The sequence below is a fragment of the Scyliorhinus torazame genome, chromosome 9, assembly GCF_047496885.1.
Source record: "Scyliorhinus torazame isolate Kashiwa2021f chromosome 9, sScyTor2.1, whole genome shotgun sequence".
In the NCBI taxonomy this organism is placed as follows: Eukaryota; Metazoa; Chordata; class Chondrichthyes; order Carcharhiniformes; family Scyliorhinidae; genus Scyliorhinus; species Scyliorhinus torazame.
The window spans coordinates 161255767-161281085 of NC_092715.1; the positions used below are offsets into that span (position 1 = coordinate 161255767).

At 43.9% G+C, this 25319-nt stretch overlaps 1 protein-coding gene across 10 annotated transcripts in view; it reads right to left on the reverse strand.

Moving 5' to 3' along the window:
* Nucleotides 1-25319, reverse strand: part of agtpbp1 (ATP/GTP binding carboxypeptidase 1) — a 462243-nt gene that overhangs the window by 175081 nt on the left and 261843 nt on the right. For all 10 annotated transcript variants that reach the window (XM_072516701.1, XM_072516698.1, XM_072516700.1 and 7 more), the window contains 4 exons: nucleotides 24802-24950; nucleotides 17439-17526; nucleotides 3830-3974; nucleotides 1194-1347 (listed from right to left, as the gene is read on the reverse strand). In XM_072516701.1, the coding sequence (XP_072372802.1) occupies nucleotides 1194-1347; nucleotides 3830-3974; nucleotides 17439-17526; nucleotides 24802-24950 (536 nt within the window). The remainder of the gene's footprint in view (nucleotides 1-1193; nucleotides 1348-3829; nucleotides 3975-17438; nucleotides 17527-24801; nucleotides 24951-25319) is intronic.

Genomic DNA, 25319 nt, shown 5'->3' on the forward strand with positions numbered 1-25319 from the left:
GGCGCCAGAGGAGGCAGCGGCATCAACAGAGGCTCGAGGTTATGGCCCATATGCAGGGCCTCATCCCAGACCCAGAGGACACAGTCGCCCATCAGGCCAGGGTGCAACCCAGAGCGGGAGGCCCGCAGCAGCACATGGTGTACAGGCGGCACTGGTCTTCCGAACAGACAACAATCAGCGTGTGCCGCAGGAGCCTCCGCCTCAACAAGGGGACAATGCGGCACCTGTGCCATGTCCTCGCAGACCTGGCACCATGTGGAGGAGGAGGATACTCACACCCAGTGGCTACAAAGGTCACCGCAGCCCAGAGCCTCTGCGCCTCAGGATCATTCCAGGGCTCGAGTGTGGACTTGTGCAGCATCTTACAAGCTACAGCCCACAAATGCATCCATGAAGTCACGGGTGCCCTGTTTGCCCAGGCAGAAAACTATATAAACTTTGATGGACCAGGCCCAACAAGATGCCTAGGCAGGAAGATTCACCCCCATCAACAGGATCCCGCAGGTCCAGGGGTAAATGTGGCCCTGTACGCACCGGACCGTCTGGGAGTGTCGACATCGACAGCTCGTGTGTAACCACCACATGAAGATCATGTACGTGTGTGTACGCCTCCCAGGGAGTGTGCACAAGCTACATCCCCGGCCTCTTCGAGGACCACTCCAGGATGGCTGGTTGGCACTTGGGGGATAAGGTGTACCCACTGAGGGCTTGGCTAATGACGCCAGTGACTGATGCAGAGATCTGATACAACGAGGACCATGCGGCCACCCGGTCTGTCATTGAGCGGTACATTGGACTCAAAATGCGGTTCCGATGCCTCGACCGCTCTGGTGGTGGACTGCAGTATATTCCCGCCCAGAGGGTTGCCCGCTTTGTGGTGGTATGCTGTGTCCTCCACCACCTGGCACAGCAGCGGGGCAACGTGGAGGTGGAAGAATATGTGGCCACCTCCGAGGAGGAGGACACTGAAGAGTGTCTACAGAATTTTACTTCAAATTTCACGATCAAGGAAAATAACAAAACTTACATTGATTTTTAAAATGCAGTCATATCCAAAACTTAGTGAATATATTTGGCCGCAAGTTGATCTTAAGACAACTATAAAAGAATTATAGGTCACATTCACAATGCACTCACAGTGCCAGTGAATGAACTACAAAGCTCAGCTCAAGTAAATATGGAAAGTTACTTACTAAACTGGTATAGATTTTCCCAGGACCTGGACTCTGGTACAGAAGTTATGGTCAGTACAGGGCAAGGGTTACCTCCTAAAGTTTCACAGATCGAATCTTGCCGGAAGTAAATCTGCTGAGGATCATGTAGTGCCTCCAGCTTCTGAATGTGCATCTTTATTTAAAAGACAAGAAAATGCACAGAATTGTGTTATTTATGGACATTATATTTATATTCTGACTGCATTAAGATTAGGAATGATAGTTTGTGGATAGTTGTGATGATTACAGTTTGTACATGCTACTGCATTAGGACACCACGTTTATGAGAAAATGTATGTCTTGGCTGCTTTGATCCAGAAATTTAAACCGTCACTTAGGTTGGATGACCAACTGTAGAAACATTGATCATTTAAAAAAATGGATTTGAATCCATACAGCGTCTTTCATAATCACAGCTCATCCCAAATCATTTTGCAGCCAATTAAGTACATTTAAAATATAGTTATTAGTGTAACATTAAAAAAACTCTTCAGGTTCATCTAAGGTGCAATTTATGTACCAAATTCTAAGGCAAATTTCTGCAAGCCCAACCTCACACCCTATATTTTACTAGTATTTAATTTCCGATATCATTAATCCAAGGATTATTTGACCTGCATCGCTCAATCTATAGATAACTCTGTCATCTAATGCCAAGTGCATTCAGGCTACCTTATAAAAGGAGAATTTATGTTATCGTAATATCGAACCTGCTACTAACTGAAGCATAGGAGTGCTAGGATCAGGATTTGTGCTTCCAATTTGGAGAAAATTCCTGATACCCATTGTCTATATGTGATGAAAACCAGAGTGTTTGGAGGCAAAGATCTTCAATCCCATACAATGCACCAGTCAATCTTCTGGATTTGAAATTTACAAATCTTGTGTTCTTTTGGAAATGTTCAATGTGGTGACAGCATTTGATATCGATTCAGCACCAATTCATTACAGATTGGGGAAATATCCTGCAAATATGCTTTGGTCCATTCAGAGGTCATCACACACTCTGATGAGCTTATATCCTTCAGGTACATATAATAATAATAATCTTTATTAGTGTCACAAGGAGGCTTACATTTACACTGCAATGAAGTTGCTGTGAAAATCCACTAGCCTATGCTTCAGGTCGAAACATATTAAAGAAGTTTGATCAGTATGGATCATGATCCAGTAATCAGCTATTGGAACAGTTTATAGGTGAAGTTATTTTAAAAACAAAAACTCACAAATACAGACAAACAAATAAAGGAACAAAACTTGAAATCATTAAGATTAGAAAAGTTGAGAATATAATTTAACTCAAATAAATGTCCATTCACCAGAAAAAGATATGCTCGAACCAGATCCTATCTAATGGAAATTAATTAATACTGTATGTTGTATCAAATAATTGTCCTTTGAAAAATGCATGTTTATTTAGACAACAACTTCCTTACTTTTGAAGGAATATTAAGCCAAATAAAATTTAAAGGGAGTAAAAGCTCTTTTTCAGTGAGACTGGTCATTTTGATTACCAAAAGTTTTTTTTTAATGAAAATCGCTTATTGTCACGAGTAGGCTTCAATGAAGTTACTGTGAAAAGCCTAGTCGCCACATTCCGGCGCCTGTCCGGGGAGGCTGGTACGGGAATTGAATCGGTGCTGCTGGCCTTGTTCTGCAACACAAACCAGCTGGGGCAGCACGGTAGCATTGTGGATAGCACAAATGCTTCACAGCTCCAGGGTCCCAGGTTCGATTCCGGCTTGGGTCACTGTCTGTGCGGAGTCTGCACATCCTCCCAGTGTGTGTGTGGGTTTTCTCCGGGTGCTCCGGTTTCCTCCCACAGTCCAAAGATGTGCGGGTTAGGTGGATTGGCCATGATAAATTGCCCGTAGTGTCCAAAATTGCCCTTAGTGTTGGGTGGGATTACTGGGTTATGGGGATAGGGTGGAGGTGTGGACCTTGGGTGGGGTGCTCTTTCCAAGAGCCGGTGCTGACTCGATGGGCCGAATGGCCTCCTTCTGCACTGTAAATTCTATGAAATTCTATGTCTAGTCCACTGAGCCAGGGTCCCTGGCACTGTGAGGCAGCAGTGCTAACCACTGTGCCACCTTGCCGCCCATTATGTACAGAAATTGGTTGGAATTGCTATTATGATCCAAGAGCAGAAGAAATGGACTGTGCAACTTAATTTACTTAATCGTCTGTAGTCAGAAACTAGGTTATTTTAACACAACATGGAAATTCCACTTCTCTCCAACATAATTTAAAAATCAAATTAGGACTTGAGTGCAGTCAATTATTTGACAATACTCAAAAGGCATCAGTTGACCTTTTAAAAAATATAAAAGCTAAAGGTCTCAATTGTAATGGATCTTTCACCAAAACACAATTCAGATCACAAGCTCTATGATGAAGCAATTAGCTTAATGTAAATGCAGTCTGAAAATCTATCTGAAACCAAAAGGAATTACACCCAGCTGAGGTTTCACAATTACACCACCTTAAATGGAAATTTGAGTAAAATGAAGAGGGTTATGTTGAGCCATCCGCCTACTGCATAATATGCAAGCATTGGCTGCATATTGCACATTTTTCTAATTAACAAGCATCATTCAGTATATTGAGCATATTACCTGTAAGGTAGAGTAGGTATATGGGTAGTGGTAAGCAAAGTAGCACACATCATCCTTATGGGTAAAGTTTATTGTAAACGTCAGAGTATAATAAGATTTTCCTTTCAGACCCCCAGCTGCCATTGAACTGCGGGAAAAATGATTCCTACAAGAAAAAGACATAATTGTGTTAAAATCTTAAACATAAAATCATAGTGAGTGACTTGGAGGGGAACTTCCCCTTGGTGGTGTTCCCATGTGTCTGGTGTAGCCACCTGGGTTGGCCACTTCCCGACTTAAAATGGAGAACCGCAAAGACTGAAGGGAAATTCAGCCAACACAGGCAAAATTGAGCAAGTGCAGAAATCATGTGTATTGAAACTTGCAAAAAACCAGACAGCACTGAAACCAGCAGCTATCTGCATAGTAATGAGCGATTCCAAGGCACAATCGCAACACTTTAGGTGAATAAAGCCAAGCCAGACTCCTTGGCGCCAGCAGGAGCCAAGACAAAGGAAGGCCAACGGACATTTAGGGACCGCCCAGCGATCAGGGAACAACTCCAGTATTGGAGAAATCAATCCAAATGATCGAAACGCAGTCCAATCAACCCGAGAGTGAACTGCCCAAGCGGCCACATTACCAAGTAAGTCTCCAGTCAACGCTCGCTACGAGATAGGCGCTCCGAGCAACAAGTCCATACCAGCTTTTGAATCCTGCAGACTCAGGACCTGAACGAAAGGCCATTTGTTCCCCTGACCTGGCGGGCCAATTCTGAAGCCAAGTATAGGCCTTTTAGTGATAGAAATAGAAAGTAGTTATATGCATAAGTAGTGACTTACTGTATACAATAAATGTGTTTTGATTTGAATCTTACTAATTGGTGTGTTGAGTTATTGATCAGTACTTGAACTTGAACCTCGTGGCAGTATCATAAAGATACCTGGCGACTCTAGAGCAAAGGTTAAACAAACAGAGCAAATTACAATTTAAGACCCAACCAAAAGTTAGCAACATATTACTGGCGACATCCTGACGGGACCCGACTTAGAAGTGGCTTAACCACTCTGGGAAAACCCAAAAATTTGAATTAGAAATCCAATTGGGAACAGAAAAACGACAAGTGTTGAAGCAGTTCTGATCAATTCTCATAATTTGGAAGTGTGTTAATACATGCGTAACTAACAGGACCATTAGGTAAAACTGATCGACTTTGTTGCGAAAAACTGTCACGAGTTTGTATTCCGGAAAATAGCGAAAGCTGTTCCCGTAATTACAGCACCGCCTTAGTGCCCCTTGTTCCAAATTTTAACAGAGTATTTAGAGAGGAAAGATGGCAATGCAACGCCTCATGAACCCTGAAGAATCAGTGGTCGCAGCGACCAGCAGTAGAGTAGGCCAGTGTCCCGTTTGGGAAGAGATCAGGAAATATCTCAAAGGGAAGGGATGGCCCCTTTGGAGTGAGCTCTGTGACAATGAGAAAACAGGACCCGGGAGTATAGGACATACTTGGTGGGAGAACCTGTCAGAGATTCATAAGAAAAGCTTGGGAAAAGCACACAAGCCGATGGCAATCGTGTCCTGTCTGGCACAATTGCGAGGCACAGAGGAGGTCGTTCTGACGCTCCGTAAAGAGATAGGTATACATCGAATGAGTAAGGTCGATGTAAGTGAGGTTGAGAAAGAGAACCTAGAATTAAGAAGGAAGTTAGCAGCAAAGGACGGAGAGGTGGATGATGCCAAGTGGGCACGCCAGTCTTGTCTGGTGCACCTAAGCAGCTTCCAGACACAGTACGAAAAGGCCTATCAGGACACGCAACGTGCAGTCCTGGTAAGAGAGGAAACCGAGAAACAGATAGAGGCATTGCAAAGGCAGTGTAGCGACCTGAAAGCAGCATTACGAACACTCCATGCTGCCACCACGAAGCAGAGACAAAGCTCATTAGATCACGCAAAGTGCCGGAAGCAGATTGCAGAACTGCAGTCTTTGCTTTCCGTTCAGAATGGATTCCACAGCACCTTTGGATCCCAGTTAGACACAGAAGACGGCCCGGTTTGGGAAGAATTAAATGAGATATGTTCAGGGAACATGTGCACAAGGAAAGCCCCAGAAGAGAAAAAAAAAAACAACCCCCCACATCGCAGATAGTTCAGGCACCAATGAACCCAGTAACCGCCCACCACACAGTCACATCGGACGGAGATACAGAATTTCTTTATACCACCCCCTTAACCGTGACCCAATTACGGGACGCGTGCGACAAGATCACACCGTTCCTCCCCACCTCAGACCCCCACCACTTCTTTGCTAGAGTAAAGCAGCAGGCGACCATGTATGGCCTGGACAAGCGTGAACAAGTGAAGCTCACAGTTCTGAGCTTAGACCCTTCGGTCGTAGCAGCCCTTCCCGACCCACAGAATGTCGGAGGAGGCACCCTTGCAGAGATGCACGCAGCGATCCTAGATGTGATCGGCTACAACAGAGGTGACCCGGTAGAAGGCCTGAATACGTGCAGGCAGAAAAAGACGGAACACCCCACAGCGTTGCTGGACGCCTGTGATTTCACTTTCCAGCCATTTTCTGTAATCTAGACCGCGCCTATTTGTCCCAAGAAGGTATGGCCAAATGGACCCGCACCCTTATCTCCCATGCCACAGAGGCAGGAAAAAAAGCCCGTACGAATTATGACCCCTCAGAGGAAGCCCACAATGAGAAATGGATTTTTAAAAGATTGTCCCACGACTGGGAGCAGTCTGTGCAAAACAAACCCGCAGTTAGGAAACCCGAGGAACAGCAGGCAGACATCCAAGCAGTGAAAACGCACCAGAACCCCACATGGGTGAACGAAGGCAGGAACAGCCCCCCACAAAAGCCACAGGAGTGTTACAACTGTGGACAGTTAGGACACCTTGAACGAGAATGCAATGCTCCACGAAAGCCACAGAGAGCCCAGCAGGCAGGCACTCTGAATAAGAATAGGACAGAGCCCATACATAGTGTGAGCACCCGTTCAGACCAGACGGACCTGAACGGAACGGACTGAAGGTGTTCGGGCTTCCCCAGTTGGGTCTGCGACACCCTTTGGGATAGGTCCGGCCGACCAGTCGTTGCAGCGAAAATACGGGGACAGCCCATCGAATTTCTCTGGGACACAGGAGGGTTCCGCACCACAATCAATTCCTCCACCATATTCCAGAAAGACACGTGGCCCACTACAGCCACCATCACCCTCAGCGGCTTCACAGGCCACTCACAGCAGGGACACATCACAGCCCCTGTACCCATTCAAATTGGCAATATAACGACATATCACCCCATTGTTTTAGTCGATCTACCCCACACAGCAGAACACATTTTGGGGATTGACTTTATGAACTCCCACCACCTTTCATTTCATCCGGTAAACCAATGTGTTTGGAGAATGGCAAAATCCGCAAGAGCCCCCGCAACACGGTAGCATTGCCCACAAGGGCAGCACGATAGCATTGTGGATAGCACAATTGCTTCACAGCTCCAGGGTCCCAGGTTCGAATCCGGCTTGGGTCACTGTCTGTGCGGAGTCTGCACATCCTCCCAGTGTGTGCGTGGGTTTCCTCTGGGTGCTCCGGTTTCCTCCCACAGTCCAAAGATGTGCAGGTTAGGTGGATTGGCCATGATAAATTGCCCTTAGTGTCCAAAATTGCCCTTAGTGTTGGGTGGGGTTACTGGGTTATGGGGATAGGGTGGAGGTGTTGACCTTGGGTAGGGTGCTCTTTCCCCGAGCCGGTGCAGACTCGATGGGCCAAATGGCCTCCTTCTGCACTGTAAATTCTATGATAATCTATGAACGCTCACAATAGGTGAATAGGTAACAGGATTAGCGCAGTCGGCGAATTCTGGTTTGACCCGAACACGATTAGCAGACAAGCAGGTTAGGTCAGTTCTGCAAAAGCACAGGACAGCATTCGCGACCCACAAACACGACTGTGGCCGGATGACTGGTTCCGTTCAAATCACAGGACCTGACCCTAGACCCCAAAAGCAATACGGATTTCCCCAAGAGGCAGAGGGGACTGATCGACAGCTTATTAGAGCAGGGCGTACTCAGATCAGTGGCCTCCACTAATAATGCCCCGATTTGGCCAGTGAGAAAGCCCGATGGATCATGGCGACTGACCATCGATTACCGGGAACTCAACAAAGTCACCCCCGCAGCAGCCCCCACGGTAGCCATAAGTCCCGAGACCATGCTCAAGCAGGGACTCAACTCACGATATTTTACGGTTTTGGACGTCAGTAATGGATTCTGGTCCATTCCATTGGCAAAAGCGTGCCAGTACAAATTTGCCTTCACTTTTAAAAATCAGCAGTACACGTGGACATGCCTTCCACAAGGATTCCACAACTCCCCCTCCATTTTCCACCGACAGCTGGCAAATGGTTTGTCAAAATTTTCTCGCCCCGAATGTCTGGTCCAGTACGTGGACGACCTATTACTGCAGACAGACACCAAGGCAGAGAGCACATCGAGCTTCTGGCCGCACTCCTGGAACTCCTACAGAAAATTAGTTGCAAAGTAAACCCCAAAAAGGCCCAGATTTTGGAAAACAAAGTGATATATTTGGGTACGATTATCACACATGGTAAACGCGAGATCGAGCACAAAAGAATTGACTCGATTGCCAAATTGCCCCTTACCCAGAATGTTTCAGCCTTCCGGTCGTTTTTAGGACTGGTTGGCTACTGCCGAAACCACACTGATGGTTTCGCCAGCAAGGCAGCACCCCTCTCGGAACTCCTAAAGGAAGGAGCCTCTTGGGAATGGCTTCCACAGCATACGGATGCTGTGGATGCTTTGAAAAGAGCCCTCATTGCAGCCCCCGCACTACAGGTTCCAGGCTCACTTTCCCCCTATGCTATAGAGATAGCTAGCACCAACCACACCCTTTCGGCCGTGCTCCTCCAGGAACGGCACGAACAATTAAAACCTGTGGCTTATGCCTCCAGACTTTTAGATCCTGTGGAGCAGTGATTTTCGGCCTGTGAAAGGCACCTGCTCGCAGTTTTCTGGGCAGTTCAGTATTTTTCCTACATAACCGGACTAAACCCCATCACAATCCTCACGGAACACACCCCCACCCAACTTTTACTTGACGGACGACTTAAGGACGGTACAGTTAGCCAAATTAGAGTAGCAAGATGGACCCTTCTTTTGCAGTGACGGGACATCACTGTTAAAAGGACCAAGACCCACACTTTCCTAGCCAATAACTTTCAGTACACAGGCACCCCCCATGAATGTGAAATCATCTCACCGCACCACAACACAGGCCCCTTTATTGCGAAACACCCCCCAGAAAGATAGGTAGTTCACCCCAGAGCCCCCAGCCCACAGACACTTGCGAACCTTTAAGGATATATGTGGATGGTTCTCCCACAATATTAGTAGGGAAGCGCATTACAGAATGCGGCATATATGTCGAGGACGCGCAGGGACGCGCCAGAGAAGAAATCTCACTAAAACTACCAGGACACTTAGGCGCGCAGGCGGCAGAACTAGCAGCCGTTGCGTATATCACAGATCACCCAGATTCCTTCCCCAGCCCAGTAGACATATACTCGGACAGCCTCTATGTCTGCAACAGCCTTACAGAATTCCTACCCCTGTTGAAAGCAAGAGGATTTGTTTTTGCAGATGGAAACCCCCCCCCTTCAGCCCTATTGCTCCGCCGCATTTTAGAGAAAGCATAGGACAGGACCTTTGTTATTGTTAAAGTTCGCAGTCACCACCGTTCCTCCCCCCCATGAAAAGGCAGGTTCCAGGCATGGATATTTTTGGACACCCCCTGAAAGCGCACCAGGGAATGCAGTTCAGGTCTCGCAGCCTAATATCGAGGATTTAGTGCAGGCCCAGAAGCAGGATAGCAATCTCAGGGCGATTGTGAAAGGACAATTTACAGCACCCTATGATAGGTTTAAAAATGCACTAACCACACATGACGGGGTGGTGTTAAAAGACACCCTTTATGTACTTCCTGAACAGGACAGGAATCAACTTATTTGTTTATTCCATGACAGTCATGGACATCAGGGAATTGATCCCACTACAGCCCACCTCAGGCAGCTCTGTTGGTGGCCACGTTTAAAAGAAGACGTAACGCACTACGTTGAGAATTGCCTTATCTGTGCCCAGAACAATCCGGACAGGTATGCAAAGAAAGCTCAACTTAGCCACACCCGCCCCGTTAATGGCCCCTGGACTAACCTCCAGATCGATTTTATAGGACCATTGCCCCCTTGCAGGAATGGTTACAAGGACGTATTAGTCGTCATAGACACTTTTACGAAATGGGTAGAGGCATTCCCATCCAGAACAAAGACCACCGCAAAGATCTTAATCCACCACATCTTTACGAAATGGGGACTCCCCTGCAGCATTGAATCCGACCAAGGTTCCCATTTTACGGGACATGTCATGAAGAACGTCCTCACGATATTTGGCACTACCCAAAAATTCCACATCGCATACCACCCCCAGTCAAGTGGTATTATGGAGCGCATGAATCGGACCCTAAAAGCCACCCTCAGAAAAATGGTCCAACGAAACAACACCACTTGGGATTCAGTCCTCCCTTTTGCACTGATGTTTTTGAGAAATACTATTTCAACATCCACAGTTTACACCCCACACACTCTCATGACCGGACGCCCCATGAAAGGCACAGAATTTTTATTATTATTGGACTTGACCAGCCCCGAAGTGACGGCCCTCACACACTGTAATAACCTGCACAGGACTCATCTACCTGGGGATGATTGTTCCCAGTGTTCAATTGGACTGAGTTAACCCAGCACTAGCATAAAAGGCAGGCAGCTGTAGAGCCAGCTAAAAAGGAATGAGGACCCGGTGAAAGGGAACCGGGCCCTGTGTATGCATGATGCTGATGTTGAAATAAAGGACTTTTAAGAAGCTCGTTGGACTCCCCTGGCTTGATCACACACGAGAACGCAGTCAAACAGTTAGTGGAGAATGTGAAAACAGCTCAGCTAGCAGCCGCAGTAAGATTAGGCATAAGGAAGAAACAGAGCAAGGCCTGTTTCGACAAGACAGTGCATGCGACTGAGTTTGAGGTAGGACAGCAGGTCATGCTCTCAATTTACAACCCCAGCACATTCCTGTCACCAAAGTATTAGAGTCCGTACTCCATTGCAGACAAAGTAAGCCTCTCCGTCTATAAAATTAAGTACCAACGGAAAGACTGCGTGGTTCCATATTAACCAGCTTAAGACATATGGCCCACAGTCCAACCACACACATCACGTCATGCTCGACGCAGCAGACCACACCCCACCCACAGCCAACATATCCCTACCTTCCCCCAACACGTCCACCCCATCCACGGACTCACCCTCGACTCCACCGCCGACCTCTAGACGCCGCCCCGGAACGCCCACAGACAGCAGCAGCAGTGACTGTTACTCAGACAATAGCCACAGCACGCCTCCCTACTATCCCCATGCAACAGGACCCACAGCCAGCGAATCTGACCACGATTCGAGTGATCCCTTCCTCATCACATTCCTCAACAAACCCCACCAAAGACCAGCGCCCTACGATGACGATTTCGTCCACACAGAACTAGATACCACCTTTTTGCTCCCCGATAATTCATACAGGCTCGTCCGGAACGACGAGATGGACCCCAAATCGCACCATGCAGCCCTATCAGCCCTTATTACTTACGAGAGTATGGCATCCGGGAGAAGAGAACCACTTTGAGTCTGACTGCCAAGGCGAGAACGCCTTTGCGACCCTGTTCGCAACTGAAAGCTGAGGTGTCCAGATGATGTTAAAAAGGAACCGCTTGGGAGAAACGGTGTCCTTTCTGCTGGAACTTGCAGCATGTTTAATGTTGTTTGTTAGTGTTATTGTTAAATGTTGTTTGTGCACTCGGAAGTTCCACGGCCACACACCATATTTGTCGGCCGAAACCTATGAAAACTTGCCAGCACGCTCATTGGCAGAAACCGCTGAGAGCTTGCCAGACCCCCGTTCATAACGGCTCTTCTGGTTCGAAGGTAGAACCAATACGGCAACCCCCCACGATGACTACATTTTTGCCCGTTCTTGTTGGTTGCTCAGGCAGTGGAGAAACGGCATTGATCTCCGCCCTGCCTGAGGACCCCCCCCTCTGGTCAGCTACGCTCGGGTAGAGCACACACGGCATCGGTCACCGTCCTACCCGGGGATTCCATCCAATTCTTACCCGTCGCGGCCCATACGCACCTCATTTTGGCACTCTTGGTTCAAAAAGTTGTGTTTTCGGACAACCCTTAGGTTGCCACCCCCATGCTATTTACATCCTCAAACATTTGGATGGTAAATCGCACAGCCTGCGAGACGGCTCGCACTGTTTCAGTATTTTTTAAGTGTGTCTTGTCCTCAATATTCTGTTTAAAAAAAAAAAAAGAGAGAGTCACACATGGTGACAAATTGTAAAGGGAGAATTGGCACTATAGGACAGACATACTAAGGCACGAGATATTAACCAAGATAGTAACAGACACTATGCTTGATCCATAGAACCCCAGAAGCTCCAGGAAAAGAGACGAAACGGAAAGGAAGAGACGAAAAAAGAAAGAAGAACAATGAGGACATCCTCCGTGTTGATCACCACCATTATGATGTGTATTTGGTTATGCGCGAACGCGAACCCCCTGACCCCAACCCCCCCCCCCCCCCCCCCGACCGTTAATGATTCATTTCCCCATAGCACCCAGAGCCCAGTAACAGGCAACACCACACCATCATGGTGTGATAAGCTCATAACGTGGTACTCCCTTTCCTACGTAGTCGAATCCCTATTAGCGTTGGCAATACTCTGCAGCATCGTGCAGACTATCCGGATGAGGAAATGGCGAAGGAGAGCCTAGCGCGCTAGCACCCCAGTATACAGAATGAGATCCCCTATTTTCGGTTTTCACCAGGCCCCCGAACCCCTTGATCTACAATAAAGATAAAAATGTGTTGCATCTTTTGTAAATAAAGAAATGGAAATATTGTACACCCCTGTGCTTGACTGCCAAGCCAGGAACAATGTAAATGCTGCTATTCTTTTGTATTGTTTAGGAAGTTAATATGAGTGAATGTTTAGTGAGTGTAGTTTATTGAGGACAGTTAGAGGTACCGTTTAAAAAAAAAATGTTGTAATGCATGTCCCTATTTTGACATAGCAACACTTAGAATGTTAGTTAAAAATTTTCATTGCATAGTTATGGTCAGTGTAGAGGCCATGTAAGAGTGCTCGCCGGGTCAGGGAATGAAGACAACGCAGTTATGTGATCCTTCACGCTTCGCGTTAGGGATCACAAGGAGGGTGTGTAGCCAGCCACCTGGGTTGGCCACTTCCCGACTTAAAATGGAGAACCACAAAGACTGAAGGGAAATTCAGCCAACACAGGCAAAATTGAGCAAGTGCAGAAATCATGTGTATTGAAACTTGCAAAAAACCAGACAGCACTGAAACCAGCAGCCATCTGCATAGTAATGAGCGATTCCAATGCACAATCGCAACACTTAAGGTGAATAAAGCCAAGCCAGACTCCTCGGCGCCAGCAGGAGCCAAGACAAAGGAAGGCCAATGGACATTTAGGGACCGCCCAGCGATCAGGGAATAACTCCAGTATTGGAGAAATCGATCCAAATGATCGGAACGCAGTCCAATCATTTGGAACCAGGTACGGGGTCCACCCTGAAGGGCAGGAAGCCCCATGGAACTATAAGGTAAAGCCCCCAAGTTCAAATTATCTTTTCTTGGCAGGGTCACTCAACAACGCGAATCAACCAGAGTGAACTGCCGAAGCGGCCACATCAACCAAGTAAGTCTCCAGTCAACGCTCGCTACGAGATAGGCGCTCCTGGCTACAAGTCCACACCAGCTTTTGAATCCTGCAGACTCAGGACCTGAACGAAAGGCCATTTGTTCCCCTGACCTGGCGGGCCAATTCTGAAGCTAAGTATAGGCCTTTTAGTGATAGAAATAGTCTAGAAAGTAGAGTTATATGCATAAGTAGTGACTTACTGTATATAATAAATGTGTTTTGATTTGAATCTTACTAATTGGTGTGTTGAGTTATTGATCAATACTTGAACCTCGTGGCGGTATCATTAAGATACCTGGTGACTCTAGAGCAAAGATTAAACAAACAGAGCAAATTACGAATTAAGAGCCAACCAAAAGTTAGCAACACTGGTGCCCTTGACCTTCTTGACAGTGGCAGTCGTGGTTTAAGAAGGTGCTGTTTAAGGAACATTGAGGAATTCCTGCAGTGCATCTTGTAGATGGTACACACTGTTGCACTGTTAGTCAGTGGAGGAGGGAATGGATGTTTGTGGAAGGGGTGCCAATCAAGCAGGTTGCTTTGTCCTGGATGGTGTTGAACATCTTGACTGCTGTTGGAACTGTACTCATCTAGGCAAGTGGAGAGTATTTTGACTTACGCCTTGCAGATGGAGGACAATCTTTGGGGAGTCAGGTGGTGAGTTACTCGCCGGAGGATTCCTAGCATCTGACCTGGTCTTCTAACCACAGTATTTATACGGTTAGTCCAGTTGAGTTTATGGTCAATGTAACCCCCAGGATGTTGATAGTGGGTGATTCAGAAATGGCAATTCCATCGAATGTCAAGGGGCAATGGTTTGGATATCTCTTGTTGGAGATGGTCACTACCTGGCAGTTGTGTGGTAGAAATATTACTTGCCACTTGTCAGCCCAAGCCTGGATATTGTCCAGGTCTTGCTGCATTTGGACATGGGATGCTTCAGTATCTGAGTCACTGTGAATGGTGTACATTGTGTAATTAATAGCAAACATCCCCACCTCTGGCCTTGTGTTGGAAGGAAGGTAACTGATAAAGCAGTTGAAGATGGTTGGAGCTAGAACACTACTGAGGATTTCCTGCAGTGATGCCCTGGAAGTGAAATGATTGATCTCCAACCATTACAACCATCTTCCTTTGTGCCAGATGTAACTCCAACCAGAAGAGGGTTTCCCCCCGATTCACATGGAGCCCTAGTAAAACTGGAGTCATTGTTGTCACACTCGGTCAAATGCGGTCTTGATGTCAAGGGCAGTCACTCTCACCTCAAATCTGGAGTTCAGCTGTTTTGTCCATGTTTGAATCAATGAGGAAGGGTCTGAGTGATCTGGCGGAATGCAAATTCAGCATCAGTGAGGAGATTGTTGCTCAGTAATTACCGCTTGATAACGCCTTTGCCCCTTTCATCACTTTACTCATGACCAAGAGTAGACTGATGGGGCAGTAATTGCCCGATTGGATATTTCCTGCATTTTGTATACAGGACATACCTGGGTAATTTTCCACATTGGTAGATGCCAATGTTGCAGCTGGACTGGAACAGCTTAGCTGAGGGCGTGGCAAGTTCTGGAGCACGTCTTCAGTAAGACTGCCCAGAATCACCTTTTATCCAGTGCCTTCTGCCATTTCTTAATATTATGTGGAGTGAATCGAATTAGCTGAAGACTGGCATCTGTGGTGCTGGGGACCTCCGGAGGGGATCGAGATGGATCAACCACTCAGCACCTCTGGCTGAAGATTGTTGCATGCATCAACCTCACCTTTTGCACTGATGTGCTGGACTCCTTTATCATTGGGCATGAGGATATTAGTGCAGCCACTTTCTCCAGTGAGTTGTTTAATTGTCGACCACCATTCATAATTGAATGCTGCAGGACTGCAGAGCTTAGATCTGATCCTTTGGTTGTGGAGTCACTAAGCTCTGTCTATTATTTGCTGCTAATGCTGATGGGTATGCAAGTAAGCCTGCGTTGTAACTTCACCAGATTGTCACCTTATTTTTAGGCATGCCTGCTGTTGTCCCGGCACACTCTCCTGCATGCTTATCAGGGTTGATCCCCTGGCTTGGTGGTAATGGAAAAACGGGAGATACCCGGTCCATGATTGTTACCATGATTGTGGTTGAGTGCAATTCCACTGCTGTCGATGCATCACAGTAGCTCATGTATGCCCAGTTTTAGTTACTAGGTCAGGTCAAAATCTATCTAATTTAGCACTGTGGTAGTGCCACACAATATGGTGGAAGGCATCTTCAATGTGAAGATGGGACTTTGTCTCCACAAGACTGTGCACTGGTCCTACCGATACTGTCATGGACAGATGCAACTGTGGCGGACAGGTTGATGAGGATGAGATCAAGTAGGTTTTCCCTCACCACTTGCCACAGACCCAGTCTTGCAGCTATGCCCTTTAAGACTCGGTCAATGGTGTGTGCTGGTGCTACCGAGCCATTCTTGGTGATTTAAGTCCCCCACCCAGAGTACATTTTGAACCCTTGCCACCCTAAGTGATTCCTACAAGTTATGTTCAACATGGAGTACTGATTTGTCAGCTGACAGGTAATTAGCAGAATTGTTTGTCTTGATGCTTCATGGGGTCCAGAGTGGATGTTGAGGTCTCTTTGGTCAACTCCCTCCAGACTGTATACCACTGTACCACCACCTCTGCTGCGTCTTGGTAGTGGGACAGGACATACCCAGGGATGTCTGGGACTTTGAGATACTCACGGAATCATACCTTACAGACAATGTCAGGTTATTGTTTGACTAGATTGTGAAACAGCTCTCCCAACTTTGGCACAAACACCAGAAGACAACTTTGGAGGATCGAAAGGGCTGGGTTTGCCGTTGAGGTTTCCGGTAAAGTAACAAAAATAAACACTGCTTCCTCTATTTTCCAAAGAATATTTTGATAATTTCACAGTTTGGAATCTACGTTAGAGAAGGTGCACAAAGAATTGGTAGAGATAGATAGCATAATACTAAGAAATAGTAAGGTATTAGGCGGGCTCGGTAACAGGAAATCATCTCCAACAAGAGAAACTGTAACTTTCACCCCAGGACATGCAAGGCATTATTATCACTGAATCCACCACTATCAACATCATGGGGGTTACCATTGACCATAAACTGAACTGGACTAGCCATATAAATACTGTGACTACAAGAGTAGGTCAGAGGCTAGGAATCATGTGGCGAGTAACTCACCTCTTGACTCCCCAAAGCCTGTCCAGAATTACAAGGCACAAGTCAAGAGTGTGATGGAATAATTTCCACTTATCTGGATGAGTGCAGCTCCAACAGCACTTAAGAAACATGACACCATCCAGGACAAAGCAGCATGCTTGACTGGCACCCCCCACAAATATTCCACCATTGATGCACAGTGTCAGCAATCTGTACCATCTACAAGATGCACTGTTCACCAAGGCCCCAGAGGCAGCACCTTTCACCCACAACCATTGCTATCTAGAAGGACAAGGGCAGAAGTTACATGGGAACATCACCATCTGAAGTTCCCCTCCAAGTCATTCATAATTGCCATTCCTTCACTGTCGTTGGGTCAAAATCCTGAAACTCCCTCCTGAACATGCACTGCAATGATTCGAGAAGGCAGTTCACCATCACCTTCTCATTGGGAATTAGGGATGGGCAATAAATGCTGGCCAAGCCAGTGAAGCCCATATCCCTTGATTGAATAAAATAAATAAATAAATATATATATAATATATATATATAAATAAAACTCTACCACTATATACAGAGTACATACTTGTAATAACAGGTATCTGTCCCAGTTCGAATCCATTGTGGCCTTCCAAGCATGGCTTCCTGGACAGAATACATTATGGGATGCATACCTTCAAAAGGAAAATAAATATTTAAGGATCTAATGTTCATGTGATAAAGTGCAAATTGTATATCCGTCAAGTACATTTCACAGCTTCAACAATGTAAGATTATCCTTTACTGTCTATTAATTCACCATGTCATGAAAGGCTTAATTGTACTGAGACAGGCTGTAATTTGCAATCAAATTCGTGGAAAGAATTTTGCAATATACTAAAAGAAACAATATATTCAAAGTTTTTTTAATTGTGCAAATGCATACACACATATCACATGCAGCACAGGTGATTGCATATAGCCACTGCGTGTTTTTTTAAAAAAGGATAGGGTGTGTAGACAACTGCCCATAGTGGAAGAATATTTAAAACTGATCTTGCAGATTCATTGACAGTTAAGCACGCATTATTTGGCTCTTCTACATCATTACATATTGGAACTCATTACACTGTGATGGTACTGGACTTAACTATATCTGGTATCAATGTAATGGTGTAATGGTAGACTCAAGTTTGCTCTTTTTATGATGGCAATGAGACTAGATTAATTTTGCCATTATGGTAACTCATGGTATTTTTAAAACTCTGCCTGCCTAAAGCTGCAAGTTAAATTTAAAAGTTACCATGCTAGCTTTTAAATACAAGTCAATGAAGATGAATAAAGTCATGGGAGATCCAGTTCAAATTTGATGAGGCTCTGGCTGTAAATTAGAGTCTTGTATAACAGGTGTGGATCAGAAAATGAGGTGGGCATTCAACCATATTTGGCAGCTCATGTCCGTAAATAATTTCCAATACTACTCCCATTGCTGCATGTTGTTTAAAGAAAAAAATCCAAACCACTTAAGCTACAGGATGACATTTGGTTAATTTTGACTTGGGTGCTGGAAAGAGCTGAAATTTTATTGCAGAAATGCAAGTGTTAAGATTCTTTCCTCCTGCTGCTTTATGCAGATAAATACGCTGTGTGGGGCAGAAAACGTTGACCTCCCCTACACCCATCCAGAAGTAATAAACTAATTATTTTGACTCGTTGTTGTTAGCACATGTCAGGCACTTGCAAAGGATCACATTCACACAGAGAATAAGAAAGTTTGAACATCCCCAATCAGGCATTTTAGTTATTTTGTAATAGCGTTCATACGCTATAACGGCAGTCTGACCTATACTAAAATATCCGGCCAGAGATTAGATGAACAAATCATCAACAGAAGGCTATATTATAATTGTCTCAGCCATCGGAATCATTGGTTGTCCATTAGAAGGTTGTTCGGCCATTGCCCTATGTTAAATAGGTGAATATTAATTTACCAAATAAGGCAGAAGACATTCTGATGATTCACAACAGCTTCATTTTGATACTACAGCTCCGTGTACACACTGGTTTCTACTCTTCTCTTCTTGATACTTTCCCTGTCCAGAAGCAACTCGCCCACCAGGGAAAAATCCAGTTCTTAAGTACAAGCTTCAATGAGTATCACCTGTCCTCAATTCATTCTGAAGCAAGACCTGGTTTACTCTTAAAGAGACCTGCATTTCTAACGTGGTCACCCTATTGTTCTATTTAGATTAATGCAGCCAACACCAATACTTCCACAAGAGGTAAGTAACTAACATGCTAAATATTTTAAACATTTGAAATACTCGGTCTTCAGGGTCTTTGGGAATTAGTTTCACAAAAAATGGTCCCAATATTTTCAATATAGGGAATCCTATTGATAAAATGTAATTTGTTAAATTTTCTATTTGAATGATTAACAGTGATACTGATGTGATAAATACCTTCAATGAACAAAATCAACATAATCACATTTCAAATTTTATTTTAACAAGGGAATAACACTGCATCTTCTCAACCAACTCATTGCATGGAGAAATCTCAAACTTGAAGTGTGTGTGTTTTACCTTTTGGTACTTATGCAATGTTTTAAATCAGTTCATTTAGGTTAATGTTAAAGTCATAAATATGAAGCAAAATATCTATAGATGCTGGAAATCTGAAACAAAAAAAAATTGGAAACACTTAGCAAGTCTGGCAGTCTCTGTAGAGACAACAGATGAGTTAATGTTTCAAGTGTAACTCTTGTCAGAAGTAAAAGAAATTGGCAGCACATTAAAGAGAACAGGAAAAAAGGCAAAGCTGTAGGATGAGAAAAGCAAACAAATTGAAAAGTTAGCAGGATGGTCAGTAAAATGTGTGAATGAAAAACAGGAGATAAGAAAATCATGGAAGGGTACAGCACAGACAAATAGTGGTTAGTATTGCATCTTTGCCGGTTGTTTGAAAAAGCAATTTAATTAGATGCACTCCCCTGCTCTTTCCAAGTAGTTTTGCAAATTTTTTCCATTTCAACTATTCATCAAATTCCCTTTTGAAACCATTACTTTTACATCTCCCACCACAGCCAACTCCAGCAATGCATTACTTTTCATAATAAGTCACTGTATATATATTTTTTCTTCATGTTGTTTTCGATTCTACTGCCAATTACCTTTAATCTGTGCTTTCCGCTTTCTGACAATGCTGCCACTGGAAACAGTTTCTCCTTGCACAACCAATCAAAAAATGATTTTGCGCACCTTCACCAAATCTCCTCTTAACCCTTTCTGTTCCAAGGAGAACAATCCTATCTCCACAGAACCTAAGACACATATCTCTGGTACCATTCTAGAAAAAAGTCTTCTAAGCACCTTCTTCACACGTGCAGGACACAGAATTGGACACAATACAATAGTCAACATTTGATAAAGATTAAGAATAACTTCCTTGTTTTTGTTTATTTTGTCTTTAAGGGGTCCCACCCATATGCCATCTTGACAGCCTTCTCAACTTGTCCAACCATCTGTGTTCTTCCACCCCCTTTATAATTGAACCATGTACTTTATATTAGTTCTCCTCATTCCTCCTACCAAAATGAATAATTTTACTGCATTAAATTCTTGTGTCATGCATCTTCCAATTTCACTGGTCTGTTCATATCCTCCTGAAGTCTGTTATTATCTCCCTCGTTGTTTACTACATTTCTGAACGTTGTGTGATCTGCAAGACTGAAAGTATGTCTTGTATCCTCAAAGCCAGGTCATTACTACAAATCAGTGAGAGCAGTTGTTTTAATACAGACCTTTTGCTCTGCAAAGAAACCGTTTACCACTACTCCCTGTTTTTGTCCCCTGGCCTATTTTATACCCATGCAGTCACTATCCATGGATTTCAATTTTACTAACAAATCCATTATGTGCATTTGGAAAGTTTATATAACCAACACCAGACTCTCCTCATGCACACTGTTAATTCATTGAAAAACCTGATTCACTATTTACCATTAACAAATCCATGCTGGCTTTCATTTATTGGCCCAAATGTCAAATAATATTGTTGTGATTACTGCCTCCAAAAGATTCACCCCACCCCCATTACTGATATTAGAATGACTGACCTGTAGAGGACAAGTTAATCCCTCTCCCCTTTTTCGGCAGTTGTGCAACTTTGCAATCTTCCAGACCTCCTGCACCATCTAAGGACAAATGTTAAATTGTGGCCTAGCCCTGCAAAATTTGCACTCTTATTCCCTCAGTAATTTAAGATATCCATTGGCACTGGATGTTTTTTTTCTACATTATGCACCGGCAACATTTCCAGTACCTTCTTTTTATTGTTTCCTATTTCTCACTACCTCTTCTTTTATTGTTACATTAGCAGCATCCTCATTTTAGTGGAGGAATGTGAAATATTCATCAGAACCACAGCAAAATCAACAAGATCAGCTCGTTTTCGTTCCTGAAATCACTCTACCCTTACTTTAATTACCTTTCTACTGTTTATATGATAATAGAAGACTCTTGGCTTCTCCTTTATGTTACTCGCTAATCTATTCTTGTGCACTTCCTTTGCCCCTTCTTTCCTTTCCCAGACGATACTTTCTGTATTCAGCTTGGTGCTCTCCTTTATTACAATCCTGACATTTATGTTTCATTTTAATCTGGACATCTTTAGCCATCCAGGAAGCTCTTGTTTTGCATGCACTTCCTTTCCCTTTTACTGTTTCACCTGCCAATCTCCAATTGCAATCCACCTGGGCCAAATCCCTGAATTTAGTTCTTCTCCAGTTGAGTATATTCACATTTGATTTTTTCTTGTCCTTTTTTGCTAACTCCAAAGTACATAACTGGCTTCAATTGTATTAATGTGGGACAATGGAAGTCACAATGGGAGAAGTTAAAGACAATTACAACAGACGGAACAGAGAAACTGAGATGGTGTTGGGTGGGTTAAGGCAAACGGAAATGGAAGCATTCAAAGCTAGCAAAGCATAGCAAATGCAACCAGTTCAAGAACCAGAAAGGTGAATTAAGCAGGGTTAAAAATAACAAGGAAAAGCAGAGTGCAGACAGCAGTGTTCCAACAGAGTGTTCACCCCAGCAATTAACCCTTATCTCTCCTAAGTAAAAATCTGACAAAACCATCCCACACCACCAGGTGTCTTCTGCTTGGCTCATTAATTATTGGAGCCTTCTCCACTTTTCTCCTATGTCTGTCACGTGAGTAGGCATGCGCATGCATGTGCATCCAGTTCCTTTTTATTTTTTTTAAATCCGTAAATTGCCCCAGTACTGACAAAGGGTTACACCTAAAATGTTAACTTATTTGTTCTCTCCACAGATGCTGACTAACCTGCTGAGTGTTTCCAGAAAATTATTGTACTTTGACTATTCCTCACATCAGACCCATAGGGCTTTTTGTCTCACTGGCGAAGGGGCATCAAAAGATCTTTCTAGAAAAATCAGTAATCAAAATCTTAATATGTTTGAAGTAGTGAATAACTGAATTACTTATAAACGTTACATTGCTAGGAAAATAAATAACCTTAAGGGTGATTTGATTTTAATGCATCCTGTTAAAGCAAAATGCCAATGGAGGAAAGGCAACTCAGAAACCAATATTGGATTGTAATTCAGGTTCATATGGTACCTTTAATCATCTCTTCAAAAGTAGATGAATGGATAGAAACATCTTCTAGAAAGGCAGTGATTTTTAAAAAATTAGCCAGAAAAATAAATTTTAATTACCTAGAATCTTAACTGGAAAAATATACACATACTTGACAGAAATTGTTGATGTTGCAAGTACAGAGGACAATATGATTGTGTTTGTCCTGGAAATAGAACTCTAGCCAAGGTAGTTCAAATGGGATAAAAACAGAAAATGCTCGTGAAATGGAATACTATTTCAACAAGCTGAAATCGTACTGAGGTTCTGAAAATGTGCTGATAAAAGAGCCGGATTTTAAGGAATGCAGGGTCTTTGATTCAGAAATACTCCTTCCTCCTACACTCTAAATTCATCCATTAAATCTGCTTGAGACCAGCTGACTAAGTTACCAGGCTTAGGCTTGTGTGAAGACTACAAATTTGTATAACCTATTTCTGGGTCTTTTGGTTATAGATCCAGGTATTTGCTGGGAATGCTCTGAGAAATACATATCTGTGTTTCTGTCATATCCATGCAACTGCATGGAGTTCCAATCGCAACCAGGGGCTCTGGGACAGCTGCTGAGCATCACTTCTTGACTCCTCAGAATACAGCCACAGTACTCAATGCTCTTTGGTCGCTATTTCCTGAGGAATGTTGGCGGGCATCTGAATTGCAGGTTTAGCAAGCTCCAGTAACAGCTGATGTTCAATTCACAGGGAGCTAAGTGCACACAGCCTCCTGTACTCACTGCTTCCCAGCTCTCAGCATCTCCACTAAAGAGAAGACAGGTGCTTTGAGCTTTGCAATTTGATGAAAACAGATACATTAGATGTAAAATGTTGCAGGTACTGTGGTCACAGAAGTGGAATTGTTTCACTCATTCATTTACTTTTGCCTTTAGCAATTCAGGAGGAGTTGGTGGTGCAGTGATAATGTCACTAAACTAGTAATCCAGACGTTCATGCTAATGCTTTGGAGACACAGGTTCAAATCTGATCATAGCAGCTGGTGAAATTTAAATTCAATTAATAAAAATCTGTAATATAAAACCAAGCCTCAGTAATAGTGACCATGCCAACTATGATCAATCATTGTCATTAATGTCCATTAGGGGGTGAAATCTGCCATCCTTACCCAGTCTGGCCTATGTGACCCCTGACCACACAGCAATGTGGCTGACTGTTAGCTGAAATAGCCTAGCACGCCACACAGCCCAAGGGCAATTAGCGATGGGTAACAAATGCTGGCCTTGCCAGAAAAACCCACATCCCTTGAAAGGAGAAAAAAATTATCTTCCTACATGCTGCTGTACATTTCCTGTGTTTTCAAAAATTGTTTTGTGCTATTTATATAGTACTGCATCTGTGCTGAAGCTGCAAGTGACAGTATGCCTTCACAAGGTTTGCATAACATACATATGTTTGAAGCTGCTTGAATGAATAAATGTCAGTTTAGGAATTATGCTCCCAAAGCATTTCTTTTAGACTGTATGCTGAACTGTCTGCCATAATCTGAGCAATTATGTGGTTTGAAATTCACATCCTTCAAGCTATGGCCAAACAAACCCTTAGTGAGAGATGTTATGCACTACGCTCGAGACGTTAGCCGCACTGAACAGCTGTCTCTGACATTATGTACAATCCCCGATTGAAAAGGAGCCTTTTCACGATGACACACATGTGCATTTGATACCAGATTAAGCAAGTAGTATTTTACCAAAGCCCAGTAAAATGCAGTGCTCCTAAACTGAATAGGGTGCTAACGAGGCAAATATCGTCATGATAACCTTTTTGAATTGGTTCAACCACAAATTAGCCACAGCTCTGGAGAACATTCTTGACCTTATCCAGACTTTCTTCCACTGATCCTTGGCGTAACCCTCCCAATCCAGCAGAAACATTGGTTGAAATGCTCCCCAAACTATAATGATGGATGGTGTTCTTAGTAGAAAGTACCTTCACCCTTCCAGCTACACCAAACTGAGTTCTGACTTCTGTTTTCTTGCTTTTAACCTGGATTTTACACTGGCTTATTTGGTCCAAGAAAATCAAAAAGTGTGAACTCAGTAAAATATGGATTGGAAAAATGTGGGTGACATTAAAATGTTAACTAAAAAATTTACAATCACCATAGAATGCTACAAGAGCTATTGTTTTTCATATTTGAATCTTCTAATATTTGGCATCGTACCCACAAGTGGTATGATTATGCACTGAAGAGAAAGGATTTTGTTTCAGTATATCTGCAGTTTGGTTAATAACTGAAAATACAGAAATGATAAAATAATATGCCAACAATAGTAAAGAAAAAAGCCTTACCATAGTTAAATTGGCTATTTGACTTTTCACAATTGATGATGTTGAATCGATAAGGAACAGCATTTCGCATTCCACTCACTTCAAAGTAAAACCACTGGTGGTGGTGATTGCTGTTTATATCAGAGTTAAGGATGAGATCATATTCAAACCTAGAAATAAGTTATTGGAATTTAGAAAGGCGTGGATTAATTCATGACAACTTGTATTTATATAGCACCTCCGACATAACACAATGGGCTCGATTCAACTAAATGGGAACAAAGTCCCATAGCGAGCACGTTTAGCCATGTGTTTCCTGGCGCTTGCAGCACCGAGAAACATGTGGCCTCCCGGTTTTATCGGCCATGCTGTGCCACGTTGAGCTGCTTTTCAGGCACAGCATAGCCGTTGGATTGCGCTTGTCCCTAGGGGTTTCAGAGGGCATTATAAAAACAAAATACAACATATATAGCCACATCAGGAGATATTAAGGCAGAACGTGGTTAAAGAGATTGTCTTAAAAACCTGTCTTAAGGGTG